At 41.3% G+C, this 14,902-nt stretch overlaps 1 protein-coding gene across 3 annotated transcripts in view; it reads right to left on the bottom strand.

The window, feature by feature from the left end:
• The window catches only part of MPP7 (MAGUK p55 scaffold protein 7), a 254,694-nt gene that overhangs the window by 144,482 nt on the left and 95,310 nt on the right, over positions 1 to 14,902 (bottom strand). For all 3 annotated transcript variants that reach the window (XM_071215472.1, XM_058297771.1, XM_071215471.1), the window contains one exon: positions 5,178 to 5,296. In XM_071215472.1, coding sequence (XP_071071573.1) covers positions 5,178 to 5,296 — 119 coding nt within the window. The remainder of the gene's footprint in view (positions 1 to 5,177; positions 5,297 to 14,902) is intronic.

Genomic DNA, 14,902 nt, shown 5'->3' with positions numbered 1-14,902 from the left:
GCTAACCCAGTTCTAAATCACATACCAAGAGTTTCAACTGCAGGCAAAAGAGCATAAAATCAAAGCACATTTTGATTCACTCTAAAACAAATCTTTCAAATAAATTCCTTTTGCTCTACCAAGATTTATGTACAATAGCTGAAGGCTTTTATCATCCACCCTGAAATAGAGGCATTTGGAATACAGTTAAGCAGTTGGTTCCAACTGTTTAAGGCTCACTCCCAGGAGCTTGCCCCTGGAGTCATTTGAAGCCTTACGTATCTGAAAACTAATAGAATAGGTCAGTCAAAGGACACGCTGGAGGGCTGTGTGTGATAAAAGTCCAGGGGCGGGGGAAACTATTAAGATATTGAGAATGTACTGCCATTATATAATAAAACTAACACTAAAACTATATTTTATAGTAATTACTGAAAAACATTACCAACAGTACCTACGTTACTGTGCAATTTAAATACTGGCAATCTTAATTTATTAGCTTCACTGTTTTCATGAAAACAGATACCAATACTCTCCAGTATGCTTCCTAACTACTTACTACTGACATATAGTTTGAAAAGAAAGCCATGCTTAAAACTCAAAATCCAGTGTAATTAAGAATTTTTTTTTACAGGACATGGATGTGGCTCGAGCGGTTGAGCTCCTGCCTCCACATCGGAGGTCCCAGGTTCAGTTCCCAGTGCCTCCTGAAAAAACAAAAACAAGCAACAAGCAAACAAATGGAAAAACCAATTCAGGGAAGTCAATGTAGCTCAGTGGTTGAGCACCAGCTTCCCACAAACAGGGTCCTGGGTTCAATCTCCACACTGTAACCTCAAAAAAAGAATTTTTTAATACACTAGATCTTTTTTTTCTTTTAATAGAAATAACCCTCTCTTTAAATACTTTTTGGTCCTTCACATATTATGATAAAAAATAACTTTTTCCTCAATACTGAATAATGCTGACTTATATTTGCCTAACCTATATAACTATCAAAGAACTTAGATCTTCCATATTTCATTTGGAACTCTCAAACAACCTCACCATCAGGTATTATAATTTCAATTTTATAGGTAATACAAATATAGTGGCTAAATTATAAATAAATACAAACCTGCCTCCACTGTTTGTGCATACATTGATTAAAAGGCAATAATGTCACTTGAAACAGATTTTATCCTTTTCTCTCACAAGACCAAATCACTCTAAATAAATTTGTAGCTGTTAAACTTAATACATTCAACATAGTAATATTTTACTACTATTACTATTTTTAAAGAAGCTTTATAGTACATAAATATTACATCAAAAATATAGGGGATTCCCATATACCTCATCCCCACACACACACTTTCCCCCAATAACATCATCTTTCATTAGTGTGATACTTTTGTTACAAACTGATGAACACATATTGAAGCATGCTACTAACCATAGCCTACAGTGTACATTATGGTTTACACTTTGTACCACACAATTTTATAGGTTTTGACAAAATGCATAATGGTTGGTATCCATCATTCCAAGGTCATGAAAAACAATTTCGATGTCCTCCAAATGCCCCATGTTATACCTATTCTTCCCCCTCCCTGCCATCAGAACCCCTGGTGACCACTGCCTTTTACATCAATGTTACAAGTTCTTCCATTGCTAGAATAATGTCTACTTAGATCCCATGGGGCAGATGGATGGAACTGTCTTGCTTGCAATTGTAGATACCCTGTTTTTTGGGATGGGAGTTGTCCATCATCATCATTTTATTAGTTGTCTTGGGTGAGTCCGATGAATTGGAAGGTAGGTGTTGGCTACAACTCTGCTGAGATTCAGAGCTCAAGTGGAGATTCAGACTCTGCGGTCACCCCTCGGGCTGAAGTGTGGTTTGCTGGCCTGGCGGGGGAGCAGCCGCAGTAGGCCTAATTCCAAGCCGCTGCCCCCATACTAGGGTGGCTGGTCGGACTCACCGCCACCCCTGAAGGGAGCTCGGCATGGGCGCAGAGTGCCCTCGGGTCTCCCCTTCTCGGCAGCCATGCTTCCGCAGCCGCCCCTCCTCCCGGATCGCGCCACAGGATGCCTTATGAGGCAACACCCTTCCTCTTCTTTCTCCCTGCGCAGGCGCAGGGCGGAAAATTCCAGTCTGTCTTTTCCCCTCCCCCCGACAACAGCAACAGCCAGGCGTGGGCGGGAAACTCAAGTCTGCCCTCCACCCCAGCAACAGCAGCCACCAATCCCTAAACCCTGCCACTTCCCCCAGCAACAGCAACAGCCAATCCCTAATCACCACCCCTCCCCCGTCCAGTACCGCCCGCTGACCTTTCTCCGGCAACCAATCAGAACAGGGTGTGGCTTCGACCAATCAGCCTTCCCCAGCCCCTATAAAACTGTTGCCTCTCCCTCAATAAAGTTGGACTTGCGTGTTTACCTTGTCTCCGCGGTAGTTCTTCTGCCGTGCGCCCTCCAGTCCTGAGAGCCCCCGACAAGGGCCTGGCCTCCCTTGTCCCCAGTTTGTCGCCCGCTTCTCCGGGCGACCCCTTCGTCGCCGGCTTTGCCGGGCGACCCCGTCAGCCGAACCGCGCAACCCCTGTGAGACCGACCCCTCGTCTGCTGCCGGACCGACCCCTCGTCCCAAGTGGGACCGACCCCTCGTCCCAAGCGGGACCGACCCCTCATCCCAAGCTGGACTGATCCCTCGTCCGCAGCCAGACCCCACCTCTACCAACCGAGCAAGCCGTCGCAAGACTCCACATGAACAGCTGGAAGATTTAAGTCTCTGGGACACATATTTAAAGGGTATAGTGATAAATATACATTCAAATAAAAGGAACCTAAGAATCCTATGTAGGAAAATAATAAATGAGTCCAGCATTGGGGGGATAGGTTATCACATATTCGAAGGTAAGGCTGTCTGACAGGGTGCCAAATTCCTGGGGTTGTCTTCCCTGCCTATAATGACCAAATGTCTCTAGAGCCCTCAAGATTCCCCCTGGCTCAGGGCACTGTTTACTGCGGCAGTCAGTGAGATCCTCCTATGATGTGCCTAAGTATAATAACCTCTGGAATGACCTCCCGACTCACTTTGAAATCTTTTAGCCATAAAAACTCATTTGTATTTAATATTTCCCCCTTTTGGTTAAGGTCTTTTTCCAAATGCATTGCTAGTTGGTGCCTGGCAATAATCCCACAGTGCCAGAGAGGCTCATCCCCAGGAGTCATGTCCCACACTGACAGTAGGTTGGTGATTTTATTTATATGCTGAGTTTGGCTTAGAGAAAGGCTGCATTTGAGCAACAAGGAGGGTTTCAGGAGGTAACTTAGGTATATATAATACTAGACTAGTCTCAATTCACAAGAACAGGGTTCATAAGTACAAGTATCAATACCAAGGGCCTGGCATATTGGTCTGTCCTCCTTCCCTAGGCACTGCCCATGTACTCTAGGGATTCTTGCCACTCTTTAGAGAATGTAGCAGAACTCCGCAGGAGGGGAATTCAATATTCTTTCAGTATTGTGTGCGTCTCCACCCACCAAGACAATACCCCATGACTACTTGAACATATTCATATTCCACAGAAGCATGCCCCAGATGCTCTCCTCCCCACACACACACACCCCACTAACACTCCACATTGGTGATCCTCCTCTGCCACAGTTACACCACTTCTACAATCCAAAACATCCCCCAAAACAAAGCCAAAGAGTAAACAAAAATAGTAAAAAAAAAAAAAGTACAAAATTAAAAAGTACAAAAAAGATATTCAAAAAGTTTTTTAATAATGAATGTCTTTCATTTCTGTAAGATATGTTATCTTTTTTGCACAGTGGCAATTTCTTCCATACGTTCCTCCAGTGTCTTTTTTTTTTTCTCGTTATCTTCAAAGAAGCTTTAGTTACAGAAAAGTCACATAGAAAATAAAAGGGAATTCCCATATACCTCACCCCTCCCCCTCACATTTTCCCCTATTAATAACATCTTACATGACTATGGTACATTTGTACAACTGATGAACAAATATTGAAGCATTACAGGAATATTTTTATGATGGCCTCACCATGTGATAAATACAATCAAAGACCATTGTAACAAATCCCAAGAGGACTATGTAGTATTAAACTACCTAAATTTATTCATAATACCAAATTACCTTGCCAATTCCATTTTTATCTTTTTTAAATAATAAATCACAAAAAATTCTACTCTTTAAATGTACCACAAGGAAAATGCCACCTATCAATACACTGCTTGAAAAATGTCCCCACCTAAGGCACACAAATTTCAGTAAATCTGACAACAGTAAAAAAAAAAAAAAAAGTTAAGAATTCTTCTGTTCAATGAAGCAACTCAGAACAACTCAGAAGAAGTTCTTTATCAAATAGTATATATTAATTAAAATCCTCTTATCAAGGCAGGTAACCATAACAAATTTTGCTGAATTAAATCTAGGTGCAGATATTGCTGAGGCCTGGGTTTTCACCTACTACAGACTCAGGAAGCCCTCTAAATCTCTTTCAGCTTGAGCTAAATGAGAGAAAATACAATTCATATTTCCAGAAGCAAGAGCAGCATATTTTCCAATAAGTTCCTTGTTCTCATTTTCCTATTTTAAGAGCTCGGAGCATTCCCAGCATTGCTCTATGGCCAGATCTGATTTCTGGTGGCTGACCGTTTTCATGGCATGATGCTTTTACTCAAACTCTCCCAAAACTGTTTTTGTTCGTATTTAGCTTCAATGTATTTACATACAAAATACTGTTTCAGCAGTGCCAATAAAAAGAAAAAAGCCAATAAAAGAAGGAGCTTACTCGAATTTCAGTTGACTATGTTAAAGGAAATTATTTTAAATTAATGTGGCTACTGAACTGCTGCCATCCTCGACCTCAGAAAATATATTCCTCCTAATTTTTGCTGTGAACATTTAAGTCAAATTCCAGCTCATGGAGGTTGACTATAAAAAAGTCTAAACCTTTCTCCTACTATTTCACATTCTTTTTCTAAACAAGGGCAAGCGCATGTTTGCAGCATTAGTGGGTACCGCCAGATCACCACCAAAAAGTGTAATCTTCTGTGCATTTTTGGTAGAATCTATAACAATGCCCATGCCCATTAGTGAAATGAAACAGGGTGTTTTGTTTTCAGAGAGCAACAAATACATTTTCCCATATGCTTTTCTCAAAGAGAATCTGACATCAACAGGGTCTACCTTCACCAGTGAATGCAGGCTCTTTTCCCCAAACACATCCCAAAGAAAGGTCAGGTCTTCCTGGCTGTCCACATGTGGCTGCAGCTGGGCTGGTAGAGCAGCCAACAGCTCGTACAGACCTATAAAATGAAAATAAAACACAAAGCGTAATTTTAGCGTGATCTCATTAATTTCGTTTACGGTGTGTGTAAATGACGGTCTGGAACATGTTGTTTTTACTGGGTTTGTATTCTGGGCCATCAAGTACAAACTTCTCCAGAGAAGCTTAAGGAAGCTTTTTGGTTTTTGAATTCCAAAGAAGTACGTATTAACAAGTTAGCCTTTACCTTCCACAGCGCTCAACATTCTCCAGTCATCCAAGTTTACATAACCCTAGACAGAAAATGTGTACAGGTCTTCAGAAAAGAAGAAAAGGCCTACGTTCTTTCCCTTAATCATTATTACAGCTCCCTCAGCCTTAGCCAAAGAGTGAAATGAGTCATGAATAGGAAAAACTTCCTTAGAAGAGCAGAGCAGTGACAGAGTGGTCCATTAAAAAGGTTTTGTGGTTTCCAAATAGTTCCTAATAATATATTGCTTCAAAAACATTTGCATTATCTCACATCCAAAATAAAGTTCTAAGAAATAAGACAAAATAAACCATATATGGTGCTGTGTTACTGTAGTCGACCATTTGAAATAAGAATAAGAAAAAAACCTAACTAAGCAGAACTCCATTTAAGTTTGCCTCTGAGTTTTTGGGATATGGAGTTTATCTAACACCCTCTGAAAGAGCTAAAATAACAGAGCAGGTTACCGGTGGCACTGCCCACGGACAGTGACCCGCAGCAGCGGGCTCCACCAACCAGCCTCTCACTCAGAGGCCCGCAGACGGCGCTCCGGGAAGGCTGCCACTGCGCCTGCCCACGACTCTTCAGGGAGCTGACCTGGCACAAGCCGCTATCGACTCCCAGCACAGGTTCTGCTTTCCACTGGGACTTACATGAGGTCAAAAGGACAAAGTTCCTTTTATTTTTGTCTGCTGTCTACAGAAACACCAAGGCCTCCTGGGATCTACAGCACATGGCACCATTGTTCTTTTCAGCCTGAGGAAGTGCTGCTGCCCATCACAGGGGCCGCTTTACCAGACTTTTAATGAGCAAAGACGAGGCAAGTAAGTTTCGGGCCGCTCATTACTCTATTATCTTCCTTCAGTATAATAATGTTCTGCCAAGCAGTGATGATTCACAACCAAATGCATCCGGTACCACGTTCAAAGTTAGCTGTCTCACTGGGGAGATGTGATTAAATTTAAACACTCTGGAGGCTTTACTTAGCTTTGGCCCAAAATCCTAAATACTTAAGGAAAAAATTTCTCCCAGTTAATTATATTGTGTTATTATATTGTCTGATATGTTATATTCTAAGTATTCTTGAGGGTTTGCATTTATTCTCCTAAAAACCTGGCATTCTGCCTAAACCAGCTCTTATTTACAATTTAGTAAAACTTTAAGGTTTCTCAACCTACATAATTACACAGTTCTCATTTTGTACGTTTTTAAAGTAATCAACAATTGCCACGATCAGTGGTTAAGGTTCGAGGTTCAAAACTAGCAAAGAGACAGAAGTTTCCGTCCACACCCACATCCCAGCAGCATGCCTCTACTGAGAAAAAGGCCCGAAAACAACGAAGTGAGGCCGTGTAGAGGACATAAGAACTCACCTCACTGCTCCCTACTCTCCTTCCAGGTGACACCTAACCCATATACCTCATGTGTTTCACAAAGGAAACCACTAAAGTACGTAAAAAGAGGGTGGAATTTTATTGTTCTGTTATTGACTTCTGGAGGTGTCAAAAGAAGTACCTAGTTTGTAATAATACAGGTTGGAGCTTTACGTTTAATTAATGGTACCAACTCAACTGTAGTGTAATTTATGTGGCAGAGCTAGCTGGTGGGGATTAAACAGAAAGGCCCCTGACACATGGTAAGTACTAAATACGCTTCATATGTAACTCAGGGATTTCCAGCCATTGTTGTTGTTATTAAAATTATTATTACTGGTAAAGCAAAAGTTTGGATCAAAGAGACCAAAATTCAAGCCCACTTTCAGCAAGTCATATAACTTCTCTGAGTCTTAGGTTGCAGGGCACTAAGTACACTAACATATGCACACACACACACACAATGAGTGTGTGAAACACTGGCAAAATGTGATTAAGGTCAATAGATTGTATCAATGTCAATTTCCTAACTGTGACATTGTACTATGGTTAGGTAAGATGTTACCACCGGAGGAAACTAGGTGCAGGGGTCATGGGCTCTCTCTCTCTATTAGTTCTTCCAAATGCATGTGGATCTATAATTATCTGGAAATACAAAGTTAATTTTTTTTTTTTAATTGGGGCAAATATTGTTGTAAGAATTTGAAGAAAAAAATGTGCGTGACAGCTCCTAGCCTCATGGCTGGCCCAGAGTAGGCACTCACTAAAAATTAATATTCTTCCTTCTGTGACACACCTTCCTCTAGAAGGAAAATGCCATTTCATTGCAAAGGCAAAACAACCGCGTAGTTACACATTCCAACTGAGTACAGTACTGTACTCAGAAATAAAGCTACCCTAGCATTTTACATATGGAAAGCGTTAACTTTATCCAAGTACTGCTAACTTTTGGTGGGAAGAAGCATATAATGTTTAAAAAAATTTTAATAGTAATTTCTCTTAACAGAACCTCATGAACCTGTTTTCTGTTTCTCACTACTTTATGCAATATGCTACCCTGGCTTGACATTCTAGTGACAGGGCCTGTTGCTTGTCTTTCACTACCACATCTGGTAATCATAGACCAAGCCTGAAGAGATAGGACGGCACCAACCAGAGACTAACCAGATTAAGAGCTATGAGGCCAGAGCACAGCAATACTGAGAGTCACTTCCATGCAAGTAAATAATACAGGATCCTAGAAACCATCTCTGCCAATGCATGAACTGGGCATGTGGATTCTCACACATGCTTTACGTATGCTATATTCTGTTCCTAGAGGTCCAATAGCAACGAATATTATCAATTCCAAAAATATTTGATCCTTGAGATTCAGAGTGCAAGTAATGAGAATATAGATAGCAAGGGATATCTTTTTAAATTTTTACCTAAATCTCCCTGTCCCTGAGCAAGAACTGGAACAGTGAAGGCTACCAAACAGTGGTCTGCAGTCATTTGAGGTCATGAATGCACCATTCCTATAAACACTTTCGGTACTGATTAGTCAGCCAAAGGGGCGCTGATGCAAAATACCAGATATCTGCTGGCTTTTATCAAGGGTATTTATTTGGGGTAGGAGCTTACAGATGTCAGGCCATAAAGCATAAGTTACTTCCCTCACCAAAGTCTATTTCCATGTGTTGGATCAAGATGGCTGCCGACATCTGCCAGGGTTCAGGTTTCCTGGGTTCCTCTCTTCCTGGGTCTTGCTTCTCTCTGGGCTCAGGGTTCCTCTCTTCCTGGTGCTTGTTTCTCTTTCCTCTGTGAGCTTAATTCCGGGGGCTCCAGCTTAAGACTTCAGCATTAAACTCCAAAATCAAAACTCCAACATCAAAAACCCTCCAACTCCATCCTTTGCCATGCTTTTTATCTGTGAGTCCACACCCTATTGACATGGATGGCCCAAGCAAAGCCCTAATCATAATTTAATCATGCCCAGGTACAGATCAGTTTACAAACATAATCTAATATTTCTGGAATTCATAACTAAATCAAACTGCTACAGGTACCAAAGTACTAAGCACTGTTCAAGGCTCTAAAGGTATAAGACAAATTCTACACACACCTGTACCCAAGAGTCTAAGTGTAGAAAACACAATCTATTCATAAGAGCAGTGCAGAGTGAGTGTGCTGTGGGGACAGCAGGGAAGTGGTCACTTCTTCTAGAGGAGAAGGAAAACATCAGGACAGCCTTCAGCGAGGAAACGACACCCAAGCTGGGTCCTTAAAGATGCGTCCCTAAGAATCAAGACTTACTGGGTTTTTAGACTCAGAGTTCCACGCCAGAATATGAGCCCTATGCTACTCACTGGAGCACAAACGTAGAGAAAATATCACTACCTCTGCCCCTAAGACCTTAGTCTTCAGTGACAGAGAAAACATAAATGTGCCCAATCAGAAGGCAATCCTAAATATAAGAGGTCCTGTGTTCCTCCAAGTGAAATAAACATTTTAGGTTGCCAATGAAATCTTCAAATGTCTAATTAATTTTTAGGGGTGTTGATAAAATTCTCATGTCTGCTTGTGATATTTAAATTATAATTTACACCTAGAAGGACCTGCTTTAAATTACCTATTAGGTAAAATACATTAATTTAGACATTTAGTTTTGTCCCCACTTGTACATTTCATGAAACTATTTTATTCAAATTCTTCGTCATGACTTCCTCATCACTAGCACCACTTTTTGAATCAGAGTATATACCATTTTCACTTCTAGATCACTTGCTTGAGATACAGAACTTTCTTGAATACATATGAGATGCTACCACTAGAAATCTGAGTAAAGCTTATTAGTTTTTCATTCGTCCTGTTAGCTGTTTATTTTTGATCTACAGAACATAATCACTTATCTACTCTTTAAGTACCTTTAATATTTGCCAATATGAGGTTGTAACCCCTCTCCTAGTAATAACTAAATCTGGTTTGGTTATTATTTGCCTCTTTTTAAAAGACAATTCTGTCAAGTGCCATCTAAAACTATCCTACAATATTCTAAAGAAACGTGCTTCTCCAAGAAATACTTCCTTATGTTAGTGAAATAACTGAGTACCTTTTGTGAGATTTTATAAGGACTTGACTGTAAGGTAGCCCTCTCTTCCCTGAGAAATAATTTTGTGGGGAAAAGTACCTCACTTTATATTTGGGTACATAAGGTACAAGACACTGTCAAAGGGACATGTGAGGAGTTTCAAGAACATTATTTCATAAAATGTTCTAGTGGAGGAAAAAAATCAATAATTTAACCAATATATTTTATATACTTGAAAAAATAAAGCAACAACTAAATTCTATGTAGAAAACCTAAACTACGTCAAGGGTCAGGTGACTAACAATTCAAGAGAGCAAGCAGTGACAGAGAGGGCGACGTTGGAGCCGGCAGGACTTAAACTAGAGTCTAAAGGGAAGAAGTACCTAGCAGGGTACAATCTAGATTAGAGGGCACACAAGGTAGAAAATCAGCAAATATCTCTTCCTGGGTCTTGCAAGAATCACAAAAATCTATAGATTTGTAAATGCGCTAAATTTCTGTAAAACTGAAGAAAGCACTAGTGAGTAATCAAAAAACATGTGCTTTGTATGTCTGTACCAATCATGGCCCACTCAAAACTGAAGTAATTTAAAAAGGGAATGTTTCTAAGAAATAATTATTAGATAACAGAGAATTAATAAGGGATTATCTACAAAGTGGCCAAGAAAACTCGACAAAATGCCTGGAGGTAAAGAAGAGAAGCTGGGGAAATGACCTTGGAGGGAGCCTCACACCCAAGCACTCTACACGGCTGGGTTCTACTGGGTCAAGCAAGCGGGACCACCCTTCAGGGATGCTGTCTTTCTGGTTTCATTTTTTGTTTGGTTTTCTATTGTTTCGCAGTGGGGACACAATGAAAAATATTCAACTAGTATTTTTTTTTTATATTTATTTTTTTAAATTTATTTCTCTCCTCTTCCCCCCTGTTGTCTGCTCTTGTATCCGTTTGCTGTGTATTCTTTTGTGTCTGCTTGCATTGTCAGGCGGCACTGGGAAACTGTATCTTTTTGTTGTGTCGTTTTGCTGCATCAGCTCTGTGTGTGCAGTGCCACTCCTGGGCAGGCTGCGCTTTTTTTTTTTTTACACGGGGCGGCTCTCCTTGCAGGGCACACTCCTTGCACGTGGGGCACCCCTATGTGGGGGCGCCCCAGCGAGGCATGGCACTCTTTGCATGTTCCAGCGCTGCGCGTGGGCCAGCTCACCACACAGGTCAGGAGGCCCTGGGTATGGAACCCTGGACCCTCCATATGGTAGGCAGATGCTCTGTCAGTTGAGCCATGTCCACTTCCCTCAACTAACGTTTGTGGACACAAAAGTTTTACATATATGGGCTTAACAGGCAAATACTATCCAATCAAAGGCTTGTATTTACTGTTTGCCTATTTTAATAGTATGCTCAGCCTGAATCTAACAGCCCATTTCAAAGATATTAATTAAGCCAAAGTTCTATATTCAAAAGATGACAAATGCAGATACTTTTTACTCTAAAAAGAACATTCTTTTAACCTCAACCTCCTCAAAAACCTACAGTAATTGTTACAATAATGGAGAGCATAAATAAAGGCTCTTAGCAGTATTATTCACAAAAACCAAAAGATGGAAGCAACCCAAATGTCCATCAGCAAATGAATAAACAAAATGTGGTATATACAGATATTGGAATATTACTCACCCATAAAAAGGAATGAAGTTCTGACCCATGCCACTACATGAAGAATCTTAGAGACATTATGATGAGTGAAGAAAGTCAGATGCAATGGGGCTGCTATTATATGATTCCACTTCTATGAAACAGCTAGAACATGCAAATTCGCAGAGACAGAGTACAGGTTACCAGAGAAATGGGTAGTTATTGTGTAATGGCTATAAGCTTTGTTTGGGGTGATGGGGAAGTTCTGGAGTGGAAGCATGACACCACGCAGGTAGCACAACACCATGAATGTGATTAATCCCACTGAAAGCGATGCTTGCAAGTGAGTGAGATGGGAAGGCTTATGTTTTATGTATATTTCCACAATTTTTAAAAAATGAGCAACTAAAGGGACAATGACAGTTAAATGCAATCACGATCCTGGATGCATTCTATCTATCGAGGAGAAAAGGCTCAAAGGGACGTTATTGAGACATATGAAAAAACTGGAATGCAGGCTGTAAGCTTTATATCAGTATTACATTTCTTGAACTTGATAATTGTACTTAAAGTAGATACATAAGTAAACATCCTTGATCACAGAAAATGCACACATGTTCAAGGGACATGATGTATACAACCTACTCCCAAATGTTCAGAAGACAGATAACAGAATGATTTAGCAAATAGGGCAAAGCATTAAAATTGGTGCATCTTAGTTTGGTGGGGGTGGAGGGGATGGTATGATTGAATTCTCAGTCTGGGTTCGGTAACATTTTTGCAAATGCCCTGTGTGTTTAATATTATTCAGAAATAAAAAAGTGCTAAAAAAAAAATGGGCAGGGAAATATTGGAAATAGCAAGTATGGACAACTCACAAGCTCTTTTGTATAAAAGAAAATTGATACTCTAAGAGAAGAGTGTAAAAGAAGGAATTTTTAAGAGTAAAAAACTAGCAGCATATTTGTATGCTAAAGGCAAATATTCAGTAGGGAGGAATTTTGATGATGGAGGAGAGGAGAGGAATTTGCAGAGCTCCATCCTTCAGTGGGTGGGGAGGGGTGCACAAGAGAGGACTGGCTTAAGCTAGAAGGCAGGAGACCCACCTGTGGTTCCTGGAGGGCTGCAGAGTACGTGGGCGCAAACACGGTAGCGCGAATGTGTGGTGACTCCTTACGACAACTTCAGTAAACTACAAAACTTGCTCAACAGCTAAGTGATCACTCGGTGGGAGGAAACACTCATCTATTCAAACACAACCAGACAGTTTTGCAGGTGAAAGAGGAGGCTGGACAGAGTCATCTGAGAGAATGGAAGACTGAACCAGGGAAGTCAGAAATCAGCAAACATCACTGACAACTGAAAATATAAAGCTTGCTGTATTAGTCAGTCAAAGGGGTGCTGATGCAAAGTACCAGAAATCTGTTGACTTTTATTAAGGGTATTTATTTGGGGTAAAAGCTTACAGTTAAAAGGCCCTAAAGAGTCCAACTCAGGTTGCTTCCTCACCAAAGTCAGTTGCCACGTGTTGAAGCAAGACGGCCGCTGACCTCTGCCTGGGCTCTGCTTCCTGGGCTTCCTCTTCCTCTTAAGTCTCCAGGGGCTCCAGTGGGCTGGCGCAGGGCTCCTCTCTCAGGGCTGCCTCTCTCGGCTTAGGGCTCATGTCTTTCTGGGCTTTCTATGTCAGCTGCAAACTATCAGGCAAATGGCTCATCTCTCCTGGGGGCCCCGAATCTAAAATGACAGAGCTCTCTTCCTGTGTGTCTTCTTGAGTGTCTATATCAGCCCACATAGGGGACGCAACCTGAGTCACGCCTTGCTGACAAGTGGTCACATCAAAACCCTAATCTTAACAGGTAATTTAATCAAGGATATCTCATCTGGATCTAATGCAATCAATGGTATCACACCCAGAGGGAACAGACTAGTTTCAGGACATAATCTCAAACTGCCATACTTGCATTCCCTTTAAACCAATAATTCACCCCACCCTCATCTGCTCATTCATTACACTTCTAGGTAGCCTAGAGGGCTAGAGGGCAATTGGCAGGATCTGCAACCAGGAGTTATCAGTATCTAATCTGTGAGAGAAACCATAAGGAATGGAGGACAGTTACTTTCATCTTCACTGCATATATTTCCACACGCATACAAGATAGATATTACTTTTTCATTTATGGGTAACTCTCTAGTGTAAACTTTTTCCAGCAGTATATCTCACAACTTCCTCTCAAAGTCTATTCTAGCTACAACAGGTTGCTATTTGCCCTATCCTGAAAGAAAAACTATATCTGTGCAAACTTACATTAATTCACCAGATTATTAATATTTCCTGGTGGCTGCAATTATTGTCATATTCCCTGAGATGATCTAAAGGCAAAACAAGCACAGTAACATCTTTACCTCAAAGTTTCATGAACAGATTTAATGTAACATACTTGACAACATTTTAAGTGGTTTAAGAAGCCAACAATCTCCTTATTCTCTCCACATTCCAAAATTCCTTTGAGCCTTTCTCCACCTCACTCCACAAATAACGAGTGCTACCTGCCAGGCACTGGTAAGAGCTGGGGATACAATGGGGCTAGACGAGGGGGTGGGGGGTGGGGGTGGAAACAAAGCCATCCCTCATGGAATTGGCAGATACTGTAATCATGACAATAAATGTAAAGTTATGACTTTGAAAAGTGCTACCAGGAAGGGAGGTTGTGATGCCATAAAAGTGTAACTGGGATGTGAAATTTTCAGGAAAGACTTGCCAAAGGAAGTGACAACAATGCTGAGACAAAAGAGAAATACAGAAACATAGAGGTTAGCCAGGGGGCTGTGGAGTAAGAAGGAGGAAAGTCTTCTAGAGAAAGAACCGCATGTACAAAGGTCAGGTTGCTTGGATGTTGCGGCCAAATTACCTAAATGCAAAGCCCAACTCCGCAACCTTTTTTTTTTTAAAGATTTATTTTTCATTTACTTCTCTCTTTTTGTAGCATCATCATGTTGTGTCAGCTCTCCGTGTGTGCGGCGCCATTCTTGGGCAGGCTGCACTTTCTTTCGCGCTGGGCGGCTCTCCTTATAGTGCACTCTCCTTGCGTGTGGGGCTCCCCTACGCCGGGGGCACCCCTGCATGGCACAGCGCTCCTTGCACGCATCAGCAACTTCTGCATCATTCTTTCCCTCCCCCCCACCATTGTCTGCTCTGTGGCCATTCACTGTGTGTTCTTTTGTGTCGACTTGTGTTCTTGTCAGCGGCACAGGAAATCTGTTGTCTCTTTTTGTTGCATCATCTTGCTGCATCAGCTCTGTGTGTGTGTGTGGCGCCATTCCTG

Source organism: Dasypus novemcinctus, chromosome 5 (assembly GCF_030445035.2).
Source record: "Dasypus novemcinctus isolate mDasNov1 chromosome 5, mDasNov1.1.hap2, whole genome shotgun sequence".
In the NCBI taxonomy this organism is placed as follows: domain Eukaryota; kingdom Metazoa; phylum Chordata; class Mammalia; order Cingulata; family Dasypodidae; genus Dasypus; species Dasypus novemcinctus.
The sequence above is the reverse complement of the archived record's forward strand: the minus strand, read 5'-3'. Positions and strand labels throughout refer to the sequence as shown.